Source organism: Salvelinus sp. IW2-2015, linkage group LG36 (assembly GCF_002910315.2).
Source record: "Salvelinus sp. IW2-2015 linkage group LG36, ASM291031v2, whole genome shotgun sequence".
Classification (NCBI taxonomy): domain Eukaryota; kingdom Metazoa; phylum Chordata; class Actinopteri; order Salmoniformes; family Salmonidae; genus Salvelinus; species Salvelinus sp. IW2-2015.
This window is the reverse complement of record NC_036875.1, coordinates 12241510-12267499: the sequence shown is the minus strand read 5'-3', so window position 1 is coordinate 12267499 and position 25990 is coordinate 12241510. Positions and strand designations below refer to the sequence as shown.

Sequence of the window (25990 nt, the reverse complement as noted above, 5' to 3'; positions counted from 1 at the left end):
CTGCATTTCTACACATTTTGTCAGTGGCAGAGAGTTTTTGTTGTTGTTGCAGCTTTAAAGCTATAATACTCTGCAATTCAACACATATACTGTAATTCTACACAGTTTTACATGAGGCAGAGAGACAGTTTTAAAGCTTAAATTACTGTGCATGTATGGGGAATACAAGAAGTGTTGAGTTAAAAAAAATTATAATTGGTGGAGTACTGTGAATGCCAATATCCCTGTGAGCCTCCCAGGCCCATGTTGCCCGTAGTTAAAGTCCCAATACAGCCATTTTTATCTCAATATCAATCATTTCTGAGTAACTATTAAGTACCTTACTGTGATTGTTTTCAATTAAAATKGTAAAAAAATACACAAAAATAGCTAGCTTCTTACCAAAGAGCAATTTTTCAAGCAAAAGTGTTTCCAGGACTGTCTGTGAGTGGTCTGAGTCTTGGTAAACCCCTGGGACCAGCGACGCTGCTAACTAGCATAGCTGGTCCTATTGTTGCAAAGAGTTATGCGATATTAGAATCTCGTTGTTTTAACCTTTGTTGTCTTCAACCTACAGTTGAAGTCGGAAGTTTACATGCACCATAGCCAAATACATTTAAACTCGGTCTTTCACAATCCCTGACATTTAATCCAAGTAAAAATTCCCTGTYTTAGGTCAGTTAGGATCACCACTTTATTTTAAGAATGTGAAATGTCAGAATAATAGTAGAGAGAATGATTTATTTCAGCTTTTATTTCTTTCATCACATTTCCAGTGGGTCAGAAGTTTACATACACTCAATTAGTATTTGGTAGCATTGGCTTTAAGTTGTTTAACTTGGGTCAAACATTTTGGGTAGCCTTCAACAAGCTTCCACAGTAAGTTGGGTGAATTTTGGCCCATTCCTCCTGACAGAGCTGGTGTAACTGAGTCAGGTTTGTAGGCCTTGCTYGCACACACTTTTTCAGTTCTGCCCACACATTTTCTATAGGATTGAGGTCAGGGCTTTGTGATGGCCACTCCAATACCTTGACTTTGTTGTCCTTAAGCCATGTTGCCACAACTTTGGAAGTATGCTTGGGGTCATTGTCCATTTGGAAGACCCATTTGCGAGCAAGCTTTAACTTCCTAACTGATGTCTTGAGATGTTGCTTCAATATATCCACATAATTTTCCTTCCATATGATGCCATCTATTTTGTGAAGTGCACCAGTCCCCCCTGCAGCAAAGCACCCCCACAACATGATGCTGCCACCCCGTGCTTCACGGTTGGGATGGTGTTCTTCGGCATGCAAGCCTCCCCCTTTTTCCTCCAAACATAACGATGGTCATTATGGCCAAACAGTTCTATTTTTGTTTCATCAGACCAGAGGACATTTCTCCAAGAAGTACGATCTTTGTCCCCATGTGCAGTTGCAAACCGTAGTCTGTCTTTTTTATGGCGGTTTTGGAGCAGTGGCTTCTTCCTTGCTGAGTGGCCTTTCAGGTAATGTCGATATAGGACTCGTTTTACTGTGGATATAGATACTTTTGTACCTGTTTTCTCCAGCATTTTCACAAGGTCTTTTGCTGTTTTTCAGGGATTGATTTGTACTTTTCGCACCAAAGTACGTTCATCTCTAGGAGACAGAACGCGTCTCCTTCCCTGAGCGGTATGATGGCTGCGTGGTCCCATGGTGTTTATACTTGCATACTATTGTTTGTACAGATGAAGGTGGTACCTAGGTCCCGTGTGGCTCAGTTGGTAGAGCATGGCGCTTGCAACGCCAGGGTTGTGGGTTCATTCCCCACGGGGGGACCAGGATGAATATGTATGAACTTTCCAAATTGTAAGTCGCTCTGGATAAGAGCGTCAGCTAAATGACTTAAATGTAAATGTAAATGTACCTTCAGGCGTTTGGAAATTGCTCCCAAGGATGAACCAGACTTGTGGAGGTCTCCAATTTTTTTCTGAGGTCTTGGCTGATTTCTTTTGATTTTCCCATGATGTCAAGCAAAGAGGCACTGAGTTTGAAGGTAGGCCTTGAAATACATCCACAGGTACACCTCCAATTGACTCAAATGATGTCAGTTAGCCTATCAGAAGCTTCTAAAGCCACATCATTTTCTGGAATTTTCCAAGCTGTTTAAAGGCACAGTAAATTTTGACACGCTGGAATTGTGATACAGTGAATTATTAGTGAAATATACTGTCTGTAAACAATTGTTGGAAAAATTACTTGTGTCATGCACAAAGTAGATGTCCTAACCGACTTGCCAAAGCTATAGTTTGTTAACAAGAAATTTGTGGAGTGGTTGAAAAACAAGTTTTAATGACTCCAACCTAAGTGTATGTAAACTTCCGACTTCAGAAAACTGAAAATTAGCTTTTATTTGCAGAGAGGTTTGGAACTCTCTTTCTTATTGGTCTATTAACTAATTTTCCATCCTACCAAAACAGGCAGACATTTCAGGCTGTGTTTTAAAACAGCTCTTTCGTTAAAAGGGCATTATCATAATTTTCACAATTTCCCAGTATTATTTCAACCTCATAGTGTGGAAATATATATAAAACACAAGACAATCTAGTTTTTGACTGAACTGGCCCTTTAAGAACATAAATTCTAGATGAATAAAATTACATTGTATTGTATTACACCCTCTAAACTTATTCCACGGATCCCTTGGCAAAAATGTATTTAATCTGCTGTTTTTAGTAATATTATTAAAACAAAATATAAATAAATAATAATGTTGACCTCACTTTAAAAAATATATATATTTTGAGATCTGGCCRTAGACCCCCTGCAGTACCTACGYGTACGGACCCCACTTTGAGAACCCCTGGACTAGTTAATTTCAGGCTCTCACTAGACTTGTGAACGCAGGAGTATGTATACCTTTCACTGTACAGTGCATGTGAACCCAAAGGTCGTGAACCCTGTACCAGTAATGTCTGGGATCACATTAGCCAAATTTAATTCAATAATTCAGAATATCAACTGACTCTTAAGTGTAATAGATTAGAATAAACAGCCACAAAAGGCTTTTGATTGATGAGTGTGTATTATAAGATTCTACCCAGATAAAAACATACAACAAAGGATACCATGCTGTCAAATCCTAAAGCCTGCCAAGCAGCAACATCTCGCTCATTATGATATTTGGCTTTTTCCTGTAATTTCCACTGTACAGGGATAGAGATGGTAGCATGTGTGTCCACTGGAAATAATCTCTCCTGTATGAAACATTAGCAAGCCTGGGGCTTCACAATGACCCCTGCCCTCACCCTGCTCCCCACCCTACCTGGCAAGCACTGTTGTTCAATTGGCCTCATGCTCTGTGATGAGCTGATGAATACAAACATGAGAGATGATTGAAGCGACATGTTTTTGTCCACCACTGTAGGCAGAATAACACCAGTCTTCATTAACATTAAGGTCAAGTCATAAATATTMTTTGACTATATACAATCCCCTTTGTCTGGGGACATGGGGAAGCGCTCCGCTAATATCCTCATATGCCATTGTAAATCATAGGCAGATTGTATATTTCTGAGGATGATCTCAAACATCCTTGAAATATCTACGATGACAGATGGAACAATCCTGCGATATGTGAGGAATCCATGCTTCATCACAGCAATCTCCAGGCAATTCGAGTCTTGTAGATTTTGGAGTCTAAACCAACCAATCATTGAAATGCGGAGAGCATCAGGTGAGGGGACCAAGATAGAACTGTCCAGGATTATATTTAACTGCCTTGCCGTTATTACACTTGCATTCATTGGGTAGTCAGTSCAACCTGAAGCACTCTTGAGGTGCTTGTGCTGTGGAACAGAAACCTCTCAGTGAGCACRACATGGGGCTATGTTTGGCTGATCCCATTCAACAGCTCATATCTATCAGAAACCTAATTTTCTCCTGGATTCCAACCACAATTGATCTATTATGGGATTATCTGACCTTGTAAATGGGCTTAATGTTTTACAATCAGGACATTTATGATTTGGAAGCTCAAATGTTCAAWATATTAGATTGACCTCTTTCCCATGGTGGAGATGAAATGTTCTTCCTGCCTTGCAGGCTTTGCTGAGGACTTTGAATAAACCAACATCATACCCTCAAGCCATCAGGATCCACAAACAGTTTCTGGGATGTGTTGACCTCTCTGCTGTTTTTCTTTCTAGGAAGTCAACCTTTTTCAACRTACTGACAAAGAGTCAAGCTGCAGCTGAGAATTTCCCCTTCTGCACCATTGACCMAAATGAAAGCCGAGTGCCCATTCCAGATGAACGCTATGATTTCCTGTGCCAATTCCACAAGCCTGTCAGGTATGGGGTCTCACTGTTCACRTATTATTCACACTTCAGACTTGGGCTCTCTGGCAAATATGTATTGGCCACCGCAAATGTACACTACTGCAACATGAAAGACACAAACATTTTGTTGACATTGAGTTGCCAGTCCTTTACAATACATATAAGGATAACTGCAGGTTTCCATGTTATTTTGTCTTTTAAGTAAGAGGCTATAACATTTAAGTGTCAGTGGCTGGCTATCATATGTCATTATGAGCGCGGTTAGACCATCCTATTGGTTTGATGTGAGAGAGGGTCATAAATCACAGCAGGGAATTAATGTCTCTGTCTCTCTGGGGTTGATGGTATTGCGAAAGCGACTGTATAACATGTTCAGCACTGAGCAATGCAAAAAATATTCATTATGACTCTGCTAGGACTAATATGACATAAACCCTATCACCCTTTAGTCACAGCTCTTGTGTCTCAAACCATATATTCCAGAGTGTAGGAGCCTGRTGACGAATCAAGGTATGGCACATACCTCTGTTGTCAGTAGGAGGATGATTAAGGTGTAGAACCGGTGTTGGTSTACAGGCTGCTGCTTGGTTTTTATTTCTCCTTTATCTGCATTAAGTGGGAGGGCTGATAGAACCATGGGGCCCTAGGGCTACCACTTAGTCAGCGATAGACAGCTAATGCCCCAGACATGATTTTAAAGACGTATATATTGAAAACAAGAAAGTTTGATCACAGAGAATCTCCTCTGGCAGTATTGATTCATATGTAAAACCCGAGAAACACTTTCACTTTCCAAACGTTGTCCTTTTCTGTATTTTGTTGGTTATATTAGACATTAAACTGAGTTATAGAACCTCTGTTTCTTTTCCACYACACTAATCCCCACTACCTGTTCTGCAACAAGGTGCYGGYCTTCCTGAATGTGGTGGACATAGCAGGACTGGTGAAGGGAGCTCACGCTCCCCAGGGCCTGGGCAACGCCTTCCTGTCCCACATCAGTGCCTGCGATGGCATCTTCCACATGACACGTGAGTCCCACCTGCCAGGCTATAGCACACTGCATATCACTGTCTAAAATGACAGGCTTTTCATTTGGTTAGAAATGTGTCCCAATGTACATGCACTGCCCAGAATGAGGTAGTAAAGAGAACAATTACTGAAAATGTACTTCATACTTCGCTGTAGAATCTTGTTGAAAGCAGTTGGCAGAGCTTTTTACTGAGGCCTATATGGTTCTGTCTGCTGGGTTCCAAGATAAACACAATATTCAGGAATAGAGCAGATGAAGCCAGACCCAAAACTCACATTCCTATTGGGAGTTTCTCTCTGAATTGGAATCAGAGAAAAGTTAATGAAAGGGCCTGTGCCTAGTTTGGTAGACTCACTGCTCACTACTCTGTGGTTGGGAAATACAACTAGACTCAGACGGAAGTCTTTAGCGGCTTCCTGTAACCACAGATTATTGTAACTTGATCCCAAAATGACACAGTTTGATAATGGTTGGGCACAACAAAGGTAAGTAGCCTGTATGGCAAAAATACAGTACGATTAAAGAATAACGTAATAAGCAACTTCTCCTTTTGTGGCATCGATATGAGTCAGAAACATTTATTCTAGTGTCAAAATTGACTRCAAAGTGTAAATATGATCATTTTGGTCATGAAGTCGGTCTTGTCCAAAACGAAGATTTGCGAGATAATTCGAAAAAAATAGTATGTCATGGAATGAATGGTACCGTAACAGTTTTCCTCGGGTTAGGTTTATTTCAATCCTGCCCACAACTGGCAGCACCCAAGTAATCATCAATTCAGACCGCAGCTGCATGCAACCCGATCGTAATGCCCATGGTCAATTTGGTTTGACATTCGATATCCCTATGGGCTAGTTAGGCACCATCAGTAAATTACGCAATGTATATGGGACAATATTTTAACATTTCAAATAGCTCCAAATTTCAATGACTTAAAAGCCTCAAATCAATTATAATTTGTAGAAATTCATGTACAAATATTGAAAACATCTAAACAACTAAACGGTGTGCAACATGAAAGTATTGTTCTATTTACATCATGTCATTTATTGACGGTCCCTAACTACCCCCACAGATAGGCTATCCAAAGCCAAACCAATTTTGCCACGGTCGCACACCAGCCGGCTGAAGCTAATTGGCAAAAGAAGTTGGCTAGCTTGCTAGCTAGTCTAGGATACTTCCAGACACAAGACCTGGTTAGACTGTTTCAAGTTACATAGGAGGGTGATTGACGGTAACTGTTTTGGCAGAGTGAAAGTACAAATGCTTCCCATGTTCGAACACACACACAAGAGACACCCACATCAAAGCACGCCTCCAAAACCCAAATCTCGTTCTCAGTCGCATTTCCTAATGAGGCGAATTGAAACCGAGACGAAATCAGAAGGTTCAGCCTCCCCTTTAAGATATTGTTTATTGTGAAAAACTGAGTTTAAATGTATTTGGCTAAGGTGTATGTAAACTTCCGAYTTCAACTGTAAGCACATATCAATTGATGCAAAACATATAAGAACATCTTGAAAATACAGGTAACTGCCAAAATAAAGGAAACACCAACATAAAGTGTCTTAATAGGGCGTTGGGCTACCACGAGCCAGAACAGATTCAATGTACCTTGGCATAGATTCTACAGGTGTCTGGAACTCTATTGGAGGGATGCGACACCATTCATCTACGTGAAATTAGATCACTTGGTGTTTTGTTGATGGTGGTGGAAAAATGCTATCTCAGGCACCGCTCCAGAATCTCCTATAAGTGTTCAATTGGGTTGAGATTTGGTGACTGAGACAGCCATGACATATGGTTTACAGATATAACCCTCTGGGAAGGTCTAACTGATGACATAAAGTCAAATAGCTTTTTAAAACACCTGAGTCGCACAGCAGAATGGAAGCATGTTTTCTAAACGGTGTCTTGTGAGATATGGCTTGAAGTGGCAATGCTCTATTGGCCCCTAGACTGGAACCAGTGAACAAGACCAATATTAACACGGCTGCTTCTCCCTGAAGCAACCACAGACAGGGGACAGCACAGCATCACAGGAAGCCTACCTGTATCTTTAAACTGAATACCACACATTTTAGTAGTGATATAACGTCAATATAGTACATGTAAGTTAACATAATACCTGTTATAAACAGTACAACCTCACAAGAACAGCGGTTTCACAGAGACAATTGACAAAATTGACGGTTACAACATATCCTCTGTAGGTAAATCTCACCTTGCATTACTTTCTCCTACAGAGTAAATCATTGCTAAAGCTTAGTTGTGGTTGGTCCTACAGTGGGTGGCCCTCCATTGCATCAACAAAAGCAGGCAACCTCCTCTCAGACCAATTGTCTAAGGAAACGATATCCTTCCATACCCAACACACCCTTTCGTGGAAGTCATCCCGTAACCTCCACTGGATACTGTACAGTATATTTCAATGGTTTGTTTACAAGGAAAGGAGGCTGCGTTTTGACGTCCTTCTCTATATTTGAGGAGAGAAAACGAATCCCTTCCTGAGAGGTTTCTTAATCACAGGAAAAAAGAATAGCCATGTAGAGGACAAACAACAATTGGTCTGAGAGCATTGCCACCTGTTCCATACAGCAGTGTGATAACTGTTCCGTGGATGTGCTCAAATATGAAAATGTCATAAGCAACACATTTGAGATAATCATCAGAGTCTTGAGGTAGTTCGAGACATGCAGTCTCAGTCTGTCGCAAGGAGTCAGTTGAAAGGCTATTGGAAAATGGCCTCAGAAATGAAATGACACACTTATACTGTCCACATAGTAATCCCTTGCAGAGAGAACTTGGGAACAATTAGGAAAATGGCCTGTATTGTAACCCTGTCCATTTGGCCACTCTGCCTGCCACAGCCCAGTCACTAATCAGAGCTCTTTTCACAAAATGGGAAAGTCAATAGCTGCATACAATCAGTAAACAAATTCAGCTATTTTTATACGAGCCTCCATCTCCATTTTAGTAGCAGCAATTTAAATTATTCTAGCGTGTAACACTTTAATTGTGTAAGACAAAGATGATGTCAGAGGCACAAAAGAACTTCAGGCAGAGGGAGACCTATAAGTAATTTCTATGCTGCCACAGTGAGCCAGACAAGTGAGAAGTATTTTGTGGGGGTTGTTTTGCTGATGCACTCACATCTGTGTATTTACTGAGAATACAAAGGCAGTTAGTGGGCATGATAAACTGAAAGCAACAATGCTGAATTGTACCCGTGTTACAGAAATGGCCTTTCAGCTTTCACGGAATAGTTTCACTATCCCTAAAAAGTAATTTATCTGCATAAAAATTAGGGGGGGACTCAGTGAATTACAGTGAATTATAAGTGAAATAATCTGTCTGTAAACAATTGTTGGAAAAATTACTTGTGTCATGCACAAAGTAGATGTCCTAACCGACGTGCCAAAGCTATAGTTTGTTAACAATGTATGTACAGTTGAAGTCGGAAGTTTACATACACTTAGGTTGGAGTCATTAAAACTTGTTTTTCAACCACTCCACAAATTTCTTGTTAACAAACTATAGTTTTGGCAAGTCGGTTAGGACATCTACTTTGTGCATGACACAAGTCATTTTTCCAACAATTGTTTACAGACAGATTATTTCACTAATAATTCACTGTATCACACTTCCAGTGGGTCAGAAGTTTACATACACTAAGTTGACTGTGCCTTAAAACAGCTTGGAAAATTCCAGAAGATGATGTCATGGCTTTAGAAGCTTCTGATAGGCTAATTGACATAATTTGAGTCAATTGGAGGTGTCCCTGTGGATGTATTTCAAGGCCTACCTTCAAACTCAGTGTCTCTTTGCTTGACATCATTGGAAAATCAAAAGAAATCAGCCAAGACCTCCAAAAACATTTTTTGTAGACCTCCACAAGTCTGGTTCATCCTTGGGAGCAATTTCCAAACGCCTGAAGGTACCACCTTCATCTGTACAAACAATGGTACGCAAGTATAAGCACCATGGGACCATGCAGCCATCATACCGCTCGTTCTGTCCCCTAGAGATGAACGTACTTTGGTGCGAAAAGTGCAAATCAATCCCATAACAACAGCAAAGGACCTTGTGAAAATGCTGGAGAAAACAGGTACAAAAGTATCTATATCCACAGTAAAATGAGTCCTATATCGACATAACCTGAAAGGTCGCTCAGCAAGGAAGAAGCCACTGCTCCGAAACCGCCATAAAAAAGACAGACTACGGTTTGCAACTGCACATGGGGACAAAGATCGTACTTCTTGGAGAAATGTCCTCTGGTCTGATGAAACAAAAATAGAACTGTTTGGCCATAATGACCATCGTTATGTTTGTAGGAAAAAGGGGGAGGCATGCAAGCTGAAGAACACCATCCCAACTGTGAAGCACAGGGCTGGCAGCATCATGTTGTGGGGGTGCTTTGCTGCAGGAGGGACTGGTACACTACACAAAATAGATGGCATCATGAGGCAGGAAAATTATGTGGATATATTGAAGCAACATCTCAAGACATCAGTCAGGAAGATAAAGCTTGGTCGCAAATGGGTCTTCCAAATGGACAATGACCCCAAGCATACTTCCAAAGTTGTGGCAAAATGGCTTAAGGACAACMAAGTCAAGGTATTGGAGTGACCATCACAAAGCCCTGACTTCAATCCTATAGAAAAGTTGTGGTCAGAACTGAAAAAGTGTGTGTGAGCAAGAAGGCCTACAAACCTGACTCAGTTACACCAGCTCTGTCAGGAGGAATGGGTCAAAATTCACCCAACTTATTGTGGGAAGGTTGTGGAAGGCTACTTGAAACGTTTGACCCAAGTTAAACTATTTAAAGGCAATGCTACCAAATACTAATTGAGTGTATGTAAACTTCTGACCCATTGGAAATGTGATGAAAGAAATAAAAGCTGAAATAAATCATTCTCTCTACTATTATTCTGACATTTTACATTCTTAAAATAAAGTGTTGATCATAACTAACCTAAGACAGTAATTTTTTACTAGGATTAAATGTCAGGAATTGTGAAAAACTGAGTTTAAATGTATTTGGCTATGGTGTATGTAAACTTTCGACTTCAACTGTATGTGCTCGCTTTTTTATAGTGACAGAAAAAATGAAGCAGATCCTCAAACCAAAACCAGCTCTTTTATGTCTGTGTGTAGAAAACAGACTTTCTAAATAAGGATGAGATTATGCTGGTGCTTTTACTGTCACTTTACGACGATCTGTTTTGACATACCATTGTTGTCCCTCTGTGGACTCCTTAGAGACTAAGCTGTATGTTCCACAAGTTAACCATTAAACATTGCTGGTTTTGTTTTGCAATTATATAAATGTTTTATCTGGTGTCAGGCAGTATAGGCTGCAATATTCCAGGCACTTCTTTTATATTGCTTGATTATACGGTTGGGGTGAGCACACTTTTTCCTGTCTGGAACGGCATGTTTGTGTCTGAAAATTAGAAACGGGTTTCTCCAAACATCCTACAAAAGGCTGCTGCTCCATGGCAGAGCTAGCGCTCAACCTAAGTGAGTGTCAATAGTGTGCTTGTTAGTGCATGTACCTGTGCCTGACTGGTTGACCTGATCCTGATCAAATGAAGTGGGGGAGGTTTGGAAATCTCAGCCATACTCTACAGTAGACCAGCCGTAAAACTGAACTTTTTTACTTTTGGTTTATTCCCAGTTGCCATTATGGAAACCCTTTGTGAATGTAGGCCTACATGCAATTGTTTCCCTTGGAAACGAGGGACTAAACTACGCTAGACAATACATTTTTGACATTTCTCATTTTGTTTAAATGATACATTCTTGTCAGTAGTGATTTGTCCCTATATTATCAGAACTTAGAGGAAGGATGCTAGATCTTGGACAGTATAGACCACTTCCTGGTTTCAGCTTCAGCTCTACAAACACTCTACTCTACTCTATAAGAAGGAAAGCATAATTGCAGTTGATATTGTCTAAATTGAAATTCATCACTTTTCCAGCCCAACAGCTGCAAGTTGCTATAGAAATCCAGTTTGATTTAACTACACTGCCTCTGTTGTTAATCCGAAGATTCTGGAAAAGATACATTTAAATTGTGTTTTCCTTTAATAGTCAAACATTGCAGTTTTAAAATGTCTCTATCATTAACTTGTTGGTATATTGATGTGCATGGTTATGTTCTAAACCGGGGATCATCAACTAGATTCAGCTGTGGATGAGCTGATGTTGAGCGGATGTTGAGCGGATGTTGAGCTGATGTTGAGCGGATGTTGAGCGGATGTTGAGCGGATGATTGAGCTGATGTTTAGCGATGTTGACTGATGTTGAGCGATGTTGAGACGGATGTTGAGACGGATGTTGAGCGGATGTTGAAGCGATGGTTGAGCGGAGTGGAGCGATGTTGAGCGGATGTTGGCGGATGTGAGCTGTGTGGAGCGGATGTGGAGCTGATGTTGAGCGGATGTTAGCGAGTGAGCTGGATGTTGAGCGATGTTGAGCGGATGTTGAGCTGAGGTTAGCGATGTTGAGCCGATGTTGAGCGATGTTGAGCGGAATGCTTTGAGCGGATGTTGAGCTGAATGAGTTGAGCGGATGTTGATGAGTTGAGCTGATGTTGAGCGGATGTTGAGCGGATGTTGAGCGAAAAAATGTGGGGGGGGAGGTGAGACGGTGGGGGTGGCGGTGGCAAATAATAAACTATAAGGCAGAGAGCCAAAAGGGGAGGACGGAGCTGGAAGACGCAGCGGTTCTGATTTCCCACTCAGTAATCCCAAAGAAGGGACTAGCTGCCTACCAAAACTAGTGCGGTAGAGACGTAGTTAAGCGGATTGGCTTGAGTGATAGCTGATGTTGAGCTGATGTTGAGCGGAACATAGTTGCAGCTTGACTCGTTTGAAGCGTATGTTGAGCTGATGTTGAGTGATGTTGAGCGGATGTTCGAGGGGCCAGAAAGCAATTACAAATCATTTGTAGACTGCAAGTTGATCAAAGAGAATCTCCTCTGGCAGTCTTGAATCCCAAGCAGTCTTGAATCTCCTCTAGCAGTCACAAGAATCCCAAACAGATTTAATATTTGACTAAAACATTACCATTTCAAACCATGCCTACTTTTTTACGATCACGTGTCTCTCTTTTATGCACTGGAATACTTGGAAACAGATTTCCAAAATTTAAATAACTTGGAGTGGTCTTTTATGTCCAACAATGAAAATTCTCCCCAAATAATTGCTCAGAAAAGTTGGGGGGCCAACTTAGAACACTTAGAACAGTGTTCCCCAACTGGCGGCCCTTGGGCCGCATTTGGCCCGTGGGCCGCCAGTTGGGGAACACTGTTCTAAAAAGTGCATCGTCCTCCAACTTGACATACCTTAGCTATAGACTTATCGAAGCCAGGCAGTGGTCAAACAGGCTTTTCAGCCTGGTGTGGGAACTTTGATGTCAAGTCAGACGAAGTTGCTCAATTCTCCCAGTAGTCTGCATGTTATGAATCTTTTTCAACCCCTAATGGTTTTGAAAAGCCTGTATAAACAGTGGATTTTCTTTTAACGAAACCTTCCAAAAACTATTAAGTGGCATTATGGCATCCTGAAAGCTGGTTCTATTAAATGCCCAGATTTCATAAGGGAGTAGTTTGAAGGGTAAGTGCTCCGAGTGCTTCTGCAGTGACTGGAACACTGTTGGATCCTCTTCCTGAGACACAGACACACAGACAAACTCGTTCCTGCTCACCGACTCTACTGAGTCACCTGTGTCCCTTACCAGCAAGCATGCTTCCCCACATGGCCTCATTCACATTGGTTTCATCTCCAGCTACTTATTGAAGAAAGAGGATGCTCACAGACTAGTCCCTAGTCGTTGCGTGAGCAGGTCGAAGGCAGTATCAGAAATCTTATGCTTATGAATAGTCTGTTACCAGAGTCTGATACTGTACATAGTTGTGAGTCATTCTCATCCATGTGTTTGTCTTTCTCAAAGTGCGTAGCCAAAGCAGTAGTATAAACTGTAGTACATTCATTCACAAAGACTGGATTTTGTCAATCAATTGGAAAGCAGCACTTTTTCTTGGCTCACACTCTTCTCACTTTAATTGAATGCCTTGAACACCTGCATACTACTGCGTTTAAACAAGATTCTCCTTAATCTCCTTAAACCAGCAGAAACAGGCTTAGCATAGCATGAGGAAATATTGAGAAAGTATTGAATCGGTTACAGTCATAATATAGTGTTTGCTGTCTGTAATTTGATGAATAAAAACATTGAACTTGAAACTCTGAATTTAAGAAAATGTTCATTTGAATTTAATAAAAATAAAGATGTCAACAACTCAGATACTGGTCATATTTACCCATTACATTGATTTTCTGCCAAATGATGGCAAAGGGGTCTGGGTATGAGACTGTACGCTGGCTTTCCTGTGGAGGCCCCTCTGGTGTTGGTATGGAGGGGGATCATGTGACTCACAGAGATGTTGTAGACAGGAACCTCTGGGGATGACAACTCACCCTGTTATTTCTCAGATTTTTTAACGATATTTCCTACTTCTGACATTTAGGCACTACTAGTGTCTATGTTCCCTGGGTAATGACTGCCTGACAGAATCATCCACTGGTATTGTAAAATACTGTTTATGATGGAAAGGAAACGACCGTGATGAAAGCATAATGAATTGACAGCACCCTGTAGTGTCCTCGTAGCTAGTCACACTGCATTCACAAACATGACTGTTTAGTGGATAAGCCACAAAATGCACAGACTGGAAGTGGTTGTGTTTTGTCTTTGTTTACATTGCTGGAGAGGCACTTCATGTTGAACTAGACTCGTGTTTTGTATGTATGAGCATTTGTCACAACTTTATTGAGCAGTTATAATACAAGTTGATTTGTATTCAGTAGTCATTAGAGCATACTCCAAACTATTTCCAGTATTAAAATAAATAGTACCTGAAATGGAATTGACCCCAGTCCCACTTCCAAGTGTTCTACAGATATCAAAGGATTACATCCTTTCCAGAATTGTGTTTAATCTGCAGAGCAAATAAATGATGCGTTAAGTTACGTTATTTTTATGCACGAGCACAATCATTTATTTTAGAAATGCAGCCTGTGTGTTGTTGTGTGAGGCCCTGCATTTATATGGTCTGCTGTTGTACAGAGTGATGTGATTTCCTGGAGACAGAGCGGATGCACAGCATTTTGCTCTGTTTACTGGCGAAGACCAGAATCCTCCTTGTGTTTGTGGGCTGTGTTGAGATATACTGTCACGCCGTTTAAAAGAGCATTTTGATTCTGCCAGAATGAATGAGTTTTTGTCAACCTCCACTCATCGTGGCTGACTAGACTAAAACGTCTACCCATCTTGACTGGAGATCACAGCAGCTCCAGATAACATGCTTGGTGATTGAAGGTCGAAATATTTTGAATTCTAATGGGGCTGCTGGATGAATTGCCTGAAATAGACTGTAGAATTTGTCTGCTTCCTTCTCCTGCCCCCCTTCCCTGTCCACTGTGAAAAGAAGCATTGGGAATGGCTGGGCCCGATGATCATAGAATTATTGGATGTTGATTCTAAACCCCTCAAAGAGGAGTTGCTATGGAGATCTCGTTCCAAACTGTGAAATGATTCACCGTTGAAAGGCTGGAGGGTCTGAAAGCCGTACCCATCATTGTTCAGGTGGCGGTTGGTTAGGAAATTGCTGGTGCCTGTGCAATCAGCACCGCTATGGTAGTTAAGGATCTAAAAAGGTTTGTTCTCTGAATGATGTGAGACAACAGTGATGTGCATATGATGGTTCCTTTCAATCAAGGCACCCTCAGACCCACTGGCTTGAAAGAAATGACAGAGGGAATGAACACCATTATTGTCTATCAGAGTTAATGAAATCTGGAGCCTCCCTTGTACATTAATTCTTCAGCTGCATAAATAACCAACTAGACTGAGAGGTTATCTTCCCAGTCAGATGTCAGCTCTTTACTTTGGTAACCATTTTCAGTGGCAAAAATATTTGCTGGAAGGATACACATTTGATACATCGGTTTGGTTGGAAGTACTGCAGTTGGCTTGAGTTTAAATTGGAATGGGAGATACCTTATGAGGTAGCCGACTAATATTCATAGGATGAAACAATGTCATTTTGTTACAATCAATTCTGAAACGTGGGATCTTGTCGGAAAAATGAGGACGTACTTGAAATATACAAACATAACATTTCTGATGTCCTTAACAAAAAAAAGTAAGATACAGATGCATTTTCCGTTTTTGCTCTCTGTTGAGAAACTAAATAACCTAAAAGAAGTGAGATGAGTCCTACATGAAAGTCTGCTATCATCTTGTTTCATGATATATATATATATATAAAAAGATATTCCCAGAATCAACATAAATAATCATGTCGGCGTTGGCAGTGTTTTGATGCAGGGAAGGTGGCCATAATGTGCTTTTCCTGACAGGCTCATAAAGTAGCTTTTAATGCTCTGAATACCAGGAGAATTGCGGTACTAGGTTTGTATAGAACATCTTAAAAGCTGGGCCAGGAATGCAAGCGCTTCAGATGTGCTCTTCCCCCTCTCGCATGTGAAAACATGCACAGGAAATTAGCAGCCAGTGAATACTGTAATTTGACTGAATTATGTTGACCACATAGCCTCTCCAGGTAGCAACATCAGAGTAGTCAGTTTGATCAGTATTGATCTGTTTCCTGTCTCTCCTTGTCTTTGTACTTGACAGAAAAGTAATGACATCAGCCCCTCAAACTAGCTGCATGTTTTCAAGTGTTTCACCTCTACAAACTGAATATATATGGCCTCTTGAAACAGTTGTCACCATGGTTCATTGAAAGCTCACATGTCAGCACCCCAGAGGAAAAACAAGGTGAAAAAACAAAAAAAACAATGAACCCACTATAGTGCCAAATGATTTGAACTAGAGATGTAACAAACCTTGCTCGCCACCTCGATTAACCTGTGCCATGCACATTGACTCGGTACCTGTACCCCCTGTATATAGCCTCGTTATTGTTGTTTTATTGTTACTTTTAATAATTCTTTACTTTAGTTTATTCGGTAAATGTTTTCTTAATTTACCTCTTTCTTGAACTGCATTGTTGGTTAAGGGCTTGTAAGTAAGCATTTCACGGTAAGGTCTACACTTGTTGTATTCAGCGCATGTGACAAATAATGTTTGATTTGATTTGATACCTATTTGTAATTTTTTATGTCTGTTGAGATACAGCCTATATTGGCCTATATTAATTCAAGCTACTTTTGAAGCACATGTTTTGCTCTAGAAACTAATATGTAAGACTGTAAATACATTTGTTTATTATAAATTATACAATGGGTGGGTCTAATCCTGAATGCGCAATCCACTGTCTCATCAACCCAGCCAAGCAATGTATACATTTGATCTCCACTATAAAAAGCATCTAGACATTATCTCACATTTCTTTTAGACTAACATTTAGTTTTCAATGTGTATAAACCTTGCTTTCTGTCTCCGACATTTCAAATTGGTTTCAATATTAAAATTTGATCTCCAGCAGACAGACAGGCAGYGTTTTTCAGCCAGTCGAAATCATGTATCAGCTGGCATAATTTTTATGCATATATACAAAGAAATGTCAATTCAAAAAAGGTAAAACGAAATGAAGTGCAGGTAGTTTGCAGTCTTTCCAGCTTCAGTTTGAAGAAATTGTGTTAGCTGTGTTGTTGGCTAGCTCCTCTGAACAACAGTGTCCTGATGAGTGAGCACATTTTCTATGCCATGGGAAATCATACCTCATTAGCTCATTGTTATAGATGTGTCCAAATAAATGTCCCTAGAAAACAGCTTTAAAAAATGCAAATGCAGCTAATTTGCTGTTATTCTGGAAGCGTTTTTTTTATGTGACTGTAAGTTAGCCGTAGTTGGCTAGCTAGCAAGCAAGGGATAAGAACATTGCCAGCCAGTATGACAATGAAACATTTAGAACGAACGACTGGTTCGCGTCCATAGATACAGAACAAAAAGACTGATTGGCTGGGTCGCGTCTGTAGCAACCGAACCGATAGAACGAACGACCAGCTGGCTTGGGTAGCAACCGAAGATTTGTGTCAGGACTATATCTTGTGGAAGGATGAAATACTATGAATAAATTCATCAAAATAACGTTTTTAATGAAAATATGTCAATCATTATTTGAATATGTTGGTAACACATTGTATAAAAGTGATAATGCTATTGAAGCCGGTGTTTGGTGGATATATCGGAACACCGCCTTCTCAGTCATTATCACTTAAAGCTAAAATGTTGATATGAATACCTGTCATGTGGAATAGAGATCTGTCATTCATTCATTGCTATCTACGATCATTGATCTCCTGAAGAAGCTATCCCATTTCCTTTTTTTCAGTGCCCCCAAATGTTTGGATATACTGGTAAAGTTACCAGGTTTGTTAGCTAGCTAGCCAAGGAGGTAACATCACTAAACGAATGTGAAACAAATGGTTAACAATGTCGACGTGCGAGTAGTTTTAGAACGTCCCATGACATGGTTTATGAATGTAAAATGCGGTCCTGGAGACTCGCAATAGGAAGATACAAATGTTTCGCTGGTATGAGTCAGATCTTTTGACCTGGCTGGGGGGGCTAGAAGCAAGCCATTTTCGCTGTAGTAATGGTGCAACCATGGAGCTAACGAATCTGCACTCGCTTGTTTTTCTAGGGCCCTCGGAAACAAAGGTACAGCGTAGCCTAATCATTACAACAATTATTATCTGGGAGATTTTTTCGTAGTCGCACAGTGCTCCCAAAATAAAACTCCTGGTCACACAGCAAAATATTTTGTTGCGTATGCAACCAAATTAGTCGCACTTTAGAGCCCTGGTCCTATCCCATGACTATGTTGAGGCAAGGCTTCCCCAGACTCCACTCCTCTCGGCCGTCCTCAGGTCAGGGCAGTGTTGAGCCACAAGCCCTGAGAAGATAACGTCCTTTGTTCTGTCAATAAAGGCACACCTGGTAATGGTCTCTTCAAAACATACAGTATTTGAAATGAAGTAGTAAAACGTTAATTGCAAGATAAGCTTGACTCCTGAAAACCAGCCCCCCCCCCCTCTCTTTTTTTTTACAGTCTTGCTTGTGGCTTTGTGTGGCGCCGCCGTCTCATAAGTGCTGTCTTCACAGAGGCCTACCCAGACCCAGTCGTTAAAGGCCTAATTGTGGAGATTTCCCTCCTGTTTTTTCTTCTTCTCTTTTTCTCCTCATGCATAGATAGTAGCCCACTTACTAAGGCCTGAATGRGCCTGGTGTGATGTAAATGTGAAATTAGAGGAAATGAAAGTAAATGACTTTGCAATGTAGTGTTCAGTAAAGACTGTCTTAGATCACTGAAGGGGTAGTGGATCAGCTGTTCTTAAACTTAGAAGGACAGAGGAGCTTCTTTCTTTTGCCGTGATGATAGTCACATATTGGCCAAATTCACACTCCATTTATGAATTCTGTGTGTTTAATCATGAGTTAGTATTATGCTCTTCGGTTTAATATAGCTTTTTCTTGATATAGTATTTGTCCTTTTGTTGTGAGGGCATTATTTAAATGATTAACTGTATCAAAATATTGCTATTATAATTAGTTATCACTTATGTAAAGCCTTTCCAACAATGTATTAGGTAACCACCAAATGGATATTATAGATGTAGCCTATAGAACAATAAACCCTCACAAACACTATTGTTTTATCCGTCCCCCCCAAAAAATCAGAATCCTTTGTCAGTATGCACATTTGTGCCTCTCACAAATGATTCACATTGCATTATTTTCACTTTAAGTTCATGGAGGGACCGTGCACACAATAGCACATTTTCATTCCAATCAGTGTAGAACTGGGAGCTGGCAAATTGGAGCAGCAAAACAATAATTCCACTGATTGGCCTCTTTCTGTGTGGCGTAAGTGAACTGTTTATACTGTGGAGTACCTCTGGAAGAGGAGAGGAACCAAAACAGCCTGATTAGGCAAAGAGTAATTGGATAAGTTCATTTTACCATGAACACGACGACGCGCATGATCATGACAGCTTGCACCAAAGTGTAGAGCTTCTGTTGACTTGAATGAGACTGGAAAGTTTGATTTCATGTTCGTCTGTAATTTTGTTGTCGATCTCATCACGCTATCACACAGTTCAAAATGATTGAATGGTGATGTAAGCAGTTGCAGATTGCTAGTTTTATTTGAAAAAATCCACATACTGTTGTGTAATGTCAGGGGCCAGAAGAAGCCAGTGTAACAAGCGCATAAAGAATGGATTTGCTGATTGTTTCTCTTTCTCTTGATTGTTTCATTTTTTTTCCCACTTTCAGACTCCCAGTGATGAGCAGGGGTGTTGTTGGTCAGTCAGAGATTTGATATTCCCTGCACAGTAGGGAGTCTGGAACACACAAAAAAAAATGCTAGGTTATAAACAACACATAGCTGGGTAAATAATGTACAGGACACACATTGGGTTATTTTTGATCCAGCCAGTTGGGTTATTGAGTTATGATCCACYGGGTCAGATCAGGAGCGGGGCTTAGTAAGGGTGTGGCTTTCAGATAGTTATTTTTGGCCACCGGTGAGAGTAAATGTAATCCCGGTTCATCTGTTCTGTTGTATTGTCAACACACTTTTGTAGCCAATTGAGGCTTACACAAGTTGAGTTCTTCAAGTGCCTATGTGTATCCCAATGTTGGGATAGTTACTATTTTGATGTGATATTTAAATAATAATGTCATTAAAATGTGCAAAAATATTGAGGGGAAATTTAAGTTTGCAGTGTACAAACATAACATGATGAAGAGGAATGACATTTACTCTCACAAGTGGCCATAACTACCTATATGTAAGCCACACCCCACTCCTCCTAAAAAGAACCTATGAATTACATTTTTTTTTAAATGTGAAATTACTTATGAATTACATTAAAAGAATACCCAGCATGAAAGTTAATAAAAACCCAACTGATCTTTAAATTAACCCATGTTTAAGTAATCCAAAGGCGGGCTTTTAGTTAGTTATTTTTAGGCACCCGTGAGAGTAAATGTCATTCATGTTAAATTTGTACACTGCAAATTAAAATGTTCCTTCAATATTTCTGCACATTTCATACCTTAATATAAAATGTATAGCATTATTATTTAAATATCACAAAGTGGTAATCATCCCAACATTGGGATATGCATAGGCACTTATGAAACTCATACTCTTGTGTAAGCCTTATTAAAGCTAGAAAAGTGTCAATGCTCAACCTTAGCATGTGTTGACAAGACAACAGAACAGATTAACCGGAATTACATTTACTCTCGTGGGTGGCCAAAAATCACTATCTGAAAGCCACACCCCTACTAAGCCACGCCTCCAGTCTTCTGATCTGACCCGGTGGATCATAGCTCAATAACCCAGCATCAACAACCCAACTTTAAATAAACAATGGGTTGTTTGTGACCTAACTGGCTAGGTCAAAACAACCCAACTTGTGTTCTGTCCAATATTTACCCAAATTGGGTTGTTTTTAACCCAGCCTTTTTTTTGTGTGCAGGACTGTCCCTTACCAGGGGAAGGGTGGGGAGTAGGGAGTGGGGTGTGATGGTCCTTGCAGCTGGGCAATAATCTGGAATAGAGAGGATTCTGGGTGGATGGGTGGGTGGAATCTTGATGAAGTCTACCAAAGAGAGTATGAAATTCTTGTTTCATACTGCTTTCTTAAGTGAACTGACAAATGTTTATGTTTATATAAACCAGATAGACAATAACTATAAGAGTCCTATTACTCATTTTTTTATTTAAAAAATGTCACCTTTAATTAACCAGGTAGGCCAGTTGAGAACAAATTCTCATTTACAACTGCGACCTGGCAATTATAAACCGAGTGGTTTGATCCCTGAATGTTGATTGGCTGACAGCGGTGGTATATCAGACCGTGTACCACGGGTATGACAAAACATTTATTTTTACTGCTCTAATTACGTTGGTAACCAGTTTATAATAGCAATTAGGCACCTCAGGGGTTAGTGGTATATGGCCAATAGGCAAGTTGYGTTGTGCATAAGAACAGCCCCTAGCCGTGGAATATTGGGCAGACCACAACTCCTCGTGCCTTATTGCTTAAATATAACACACGTCACTGAATTTGTTTAAAAATCAGGTTGAGGAGAACTTAGGAAACTGCAGAGGTGTTCTATTGCCCATTAAAACCCCGTCCACACCATGAATTAATATTTCCAACATGAATCATGGTTGAAACTTGTTCAGAATCAGAAGTATGACAGCCATGATAAGTGGCATGAATCAGTCAAATGACTAACTTTCTCACCGGGCCTCAACTGTCAACAGTCCTCTCCACTGAGGTGTCAGCACTTCAACCAGGAGTGCTGTTTGAATTAAGTAAGTCTTCGCCAACACGCAGATGCCGAACACAGCGCGCGTCATTCATCAACACAGCAATGTTTCTAACCTGAGTTTCAGTGTCCTGACAGCCACCACACAGGGGGATGATACGCTTCATATTATCGTGACAATGGAAAGTGTACGTGCAACTAAAGATGTCAGTGCTTAACTAAAACTGTTTTAATTATTTTCTAAGTAATCTCATAGCTAATGCTTGCCAGGTAGAAGATGTGTAGTGAGCTGAATGAGCTGCTAATGCTAATGAGCTGAAACATACACAGAAAGAGCATCTTTGTATTTAGTTACATGGTGTTTTACCTGTGCTAATGGTAAAACTTTCAGAAAACAGGTTTATATATCAGCCGGATGTCCAGGAAGCCTTGAGTGATTCTTGTCAGCTGCCAGTTGGGTGAATGATAACGATCACTGTGCTGACACTAGTTAATGACATGGCGGATAGTGGGCCAGAGAGGTGCCCTTCGCTGGTGTTAAAGGGTTGTCAGTCCCCATCTGACAGATGCCCCTCACTCCCCCCCCTTCCCCTCCCTTCCAGCCCCGTGGCCGGAACCCTCAGCCCTTCTCCAGAATCAGAAGGAGGACATCATCAGTTGCTGCCTAAATTGTGTGGTTAAGTGCTTCATTATCTAATCACCATCAATACTATGGCAAGTAGGGCATTGATTAGCAGAGGGAAGGCCCGATTTTATATGTACTCTTATTTCCAGTAACATTTTAACAAGTTATGGATACATGTTTATATCCAGGCGGTCATTATTTAACTGTTTGTGTTTGGTTTGCACCTCACCATTTTAAGACGCTCGACCAGAGCGGAATTACTGGCTACAACACACCATACAGATTTACATTTTGGCACAGAAAGTAGTTTTGTTTCTCAGCACAATAAAAACAGAAACGCCTTTGGCAACACTCACATATTGTGGTACTAAAGTTGGCAAGGAGCTCATGTTTTCCATGTAAGGAAACGACAACTGTTAGAGGAATTTACCATGACTCTGCAAGTTGAGGAGTCATAGTAGTGCTTACAAAACATGTGCTGGCTTACAGTATGTGTTGTGTAGAATAGTCAAATGTATTGTGAATGGGCTGTTACATTTAGCATGGTTTTCTTATATCACCCACTGTGCTTTTTGAAGTGGAAGTATTTTATGTATTTTCTCCCCTGAGAATGTAATCATTTTTGGGTACCCATAGTGCAATGTAGCAGGTGTGTGTGTGTGTGTGTGTGTGTGTGTGTGTGTGTGTGTGTGTGTGTGTGTAAGTATGTCCCAGGAGGTTGGTGGCAACTTAATTGGGGAGCACGGGCTCATGGTAATGGCTGGAGAGGTATATGTGGAATGGTATCAAAGACATCAAACACATGGTTTCCAGGTGTTTGATGCCATTCCATGTGCGCCATTCCGGCCATTATTATGAGCTGTTCTCCCCTCAGCAACCTACACTGATGAATATGTGTATGAATGTGTGTATGTATGTGTGCATGGACWGTACCAGTCAAAAGTTTGGACACACCTACTCATTCCAAGGTTTTTCTTTATTTTTTGTATTTTCTACATTGTAGAATAATAGTGAAGACATCAAAACTATGAAATAACACATATGGAATCATATATTAACCAAAAAAGTGTTAAACAAATCAAAATCTATTTTATATTTGAGATTTTTCAAAGTAGCCACCCTTTGCATTGATGACAGATTTGCACACTCTTGGCAATCTCTCAACCAGCTTCATGAGGTAGTCACCTGGAATGCATTTCAATTAACAGGTGTGCCTTGTTAAACGTACATTTGTGGAATTTCTTTCCTTCTTAAAATGCATTTGAGCCAATCAGTTGTGTTGGGACAATGTGGGGGTGGTATACAGAAGATAGCCCTATTTGGTAAAAGACCAAGTCCATATTATGGCAAGAACAGCTCAAATAAGAAAAGAGAAATGATAGTCCATCATTACTTTAAGACAKGAAGGTCAGTCAATCCGGAACATTTCAAAAACTTTGAAAGTTTCTTCAAGTGCAGTCCCAAAAACCATCAAGCGCTATGTTGAAACTGGCTCTCATGAGGACCGCCACAGGAAAGGAAGACCCAGAGTTACCTCTGCTGCAGAGGAAAAGTTAATTAGAGATAACCCAAATAAATGCTTCAAAGAGTTCAAGTAACAGACACACCTCAACATCAACTGTTCAGAGGAGACTGYGCGAATCAATCAATCAATCAAATGTATTTATAAAGCCCTTTTTACACAAGTCGATGTCACAAAGTACTGTACAGAAACCCAACCTAAAACCCCAAACAGCAAGCAATGCAGATGTAGAAGCACGGTGGCTAGGAAAAACTCCCTAGAAAGGCCAGAACCTAGGAAGAAACATAGAGAGGAACCAGGCTTTGAGGGGTGGCCAATCCTTTTCTGGCTGTGCTGGGTGGAGATTATAACAGAACATGGCCAAGATGTTCAAACGTTCATAAATGACCAGCAGGGTCAGATAATAATGATCACAGTGGTTGTAGAGGGTGCAGCAGGAGTAAATGTCAGTTGGCTTTTCATAGCCGATCTTTCAGAGTTAGAGACAGCAGGTGCGGTAGAGAGAGAGTCCAAAACAGCAGGTCCGGGACAAGGTAGCATGTCCAGTGAACAGGTCAGGGTTCCATAGCCGCAGGCAGAACAGTTCAAACTGGAGCATCAGCATGACCAGGTGGACTGGGGACAGCAAGGAGTCATCAGAGTGAATCAGGCCTTCGTGGTCAAATTGCTGCAAAGAAACCACTACTAAAGGACACCAATAATAAGAAAATACTTGCTTGGGCCAAGAAACGCGAGCAATGGACATTAGACTGGTGGAAATCTGTCCTTTGGTCTGATGAGTCCAAATTTGATATTTTTTTCCAACCATGTCTTTGTGAGATGCAGAGTAGGTGAACGGATGATCTCGGTGGTTCCCACCGTGAAGCATGTAGGAGGAGGTTTGATGGTGTGGGGGTGCTTTGCTGGTGACACTGTCAGTGATTTATTTAGAATTCAAGGCACACTTAACCAACATGGCTACCACAGCATTCTGCAGCATACGAGCCCATCCCTATCTGGTTTGCGCTTACTGGACTAGATCATTTGTGTTTTTCAAACAGGAACACGCCCAACACACCTCCAGGCTGTGTAAAGGGCTATTTGGACCAAGAACGGAGAGTGGATGGGGGTGGCTGGCATCAAGATGACTGGCCTCCAACCAATTCTCCCGAACAACACCCAAATGAGATGTTTGGGATGACGTTGGACCGTACAGTGAAGGAAAAGCAGCCAACAAGATCTCAGCATATGTGGGAACTCCTTCAAGACTGTTGGAAAAGCATCAAGGTGAAGCTGGTTGAGAGAATGCCAAGAGTGTACAAAGCTGTCCTGAAGGCAAAGGGTGGCTACTTTGAAGAATCTCAAATATAATATATTTTCATTTGTTTAACACTTTTTGGGTTAACTACATGATTCCATATGTGTTATTTTCATATTTTGATGTCTTCACTATTATTCTAACAATGTAGAAAATAGTACAAATAAAGAAAAATCATTGAATAGTAGGTGTGTCCAAACTTTTGACCAGTATTTATCTACAGTGGGGCAAAAAAGTATTTAGTCAGCCACCAATTGTGCAATTCTCCCACTTAAAGATGAGAGAGGCCTGTAATTTTCATCATAGGTAACATCTTCAACTATGCAGACAAAATGAGAAAAAAATCCAGAAATCACATTGTAGGATTTTTAATGAATTTATTTGCAAATATGGTGGAAAATAAGTATTTGGTCAACTACAAACAAGCAAGATTTCTGGCTCTCACAGGACCTGTAACTTTCTCTTTAAAGAGGCTCCTCTGTCCTCCATTTGTTACCTGTATTAATGGCACCTGTTTGAACTTGTTATCATTATAAAAGACACCTGTCCCAACCTCAAACTAGTCACACTCCAAACTCCACTATGGCCAAGACCAAAGAGCTGTCAAAGACACCAAAAGAAACAAAATTGGTAGACCTGCACCAGGCTGGGAAGACTGAATCTGCAATAGGTAAGCAGCTTGGTTTGAAGAAATCAACTGTGGGAGCATTATTAGGAAATGGAAGACATACAAGACCACTGAATAGTCTCCCTCGATCTGGGGCTCCACGCAAGATCTCACCCAATGGGGTCAAAATGATCACAAGAACGGTGAGCAAAATCCCAGAACCACACGGGGGGACCTAGTGAATGACCTGCAGAGAGCTGGGACCAAAGTAACAAGCCTACCATCAGTAACACACTAACG

At 40.7% G+C, this 25990-nt stretch overlaps 1 protein-coding gene across 1 annotated transcript in view; it reads left to right on the top strand.

The window, feature by feature from the left end:
- Positions 1-3549: 3549 nt before the first annotated feature.
- The window catches only part of LOC111959968 (obg-like ATPase 1), a 57221-nt gene continuing 34780 nt past the window's right edge, over positions 3550-25990 (top strand). Inside the window, 3 exon segments of the mRNA XM_070437526.1 lie at positions 3550-3611; positions 4149-4287; positions 5185-5308. Coding sequence (XP_070293627.1) covers positions 3550-3611; positions 4149-4287; positions 5185-5308 — 325 coding nt within the window.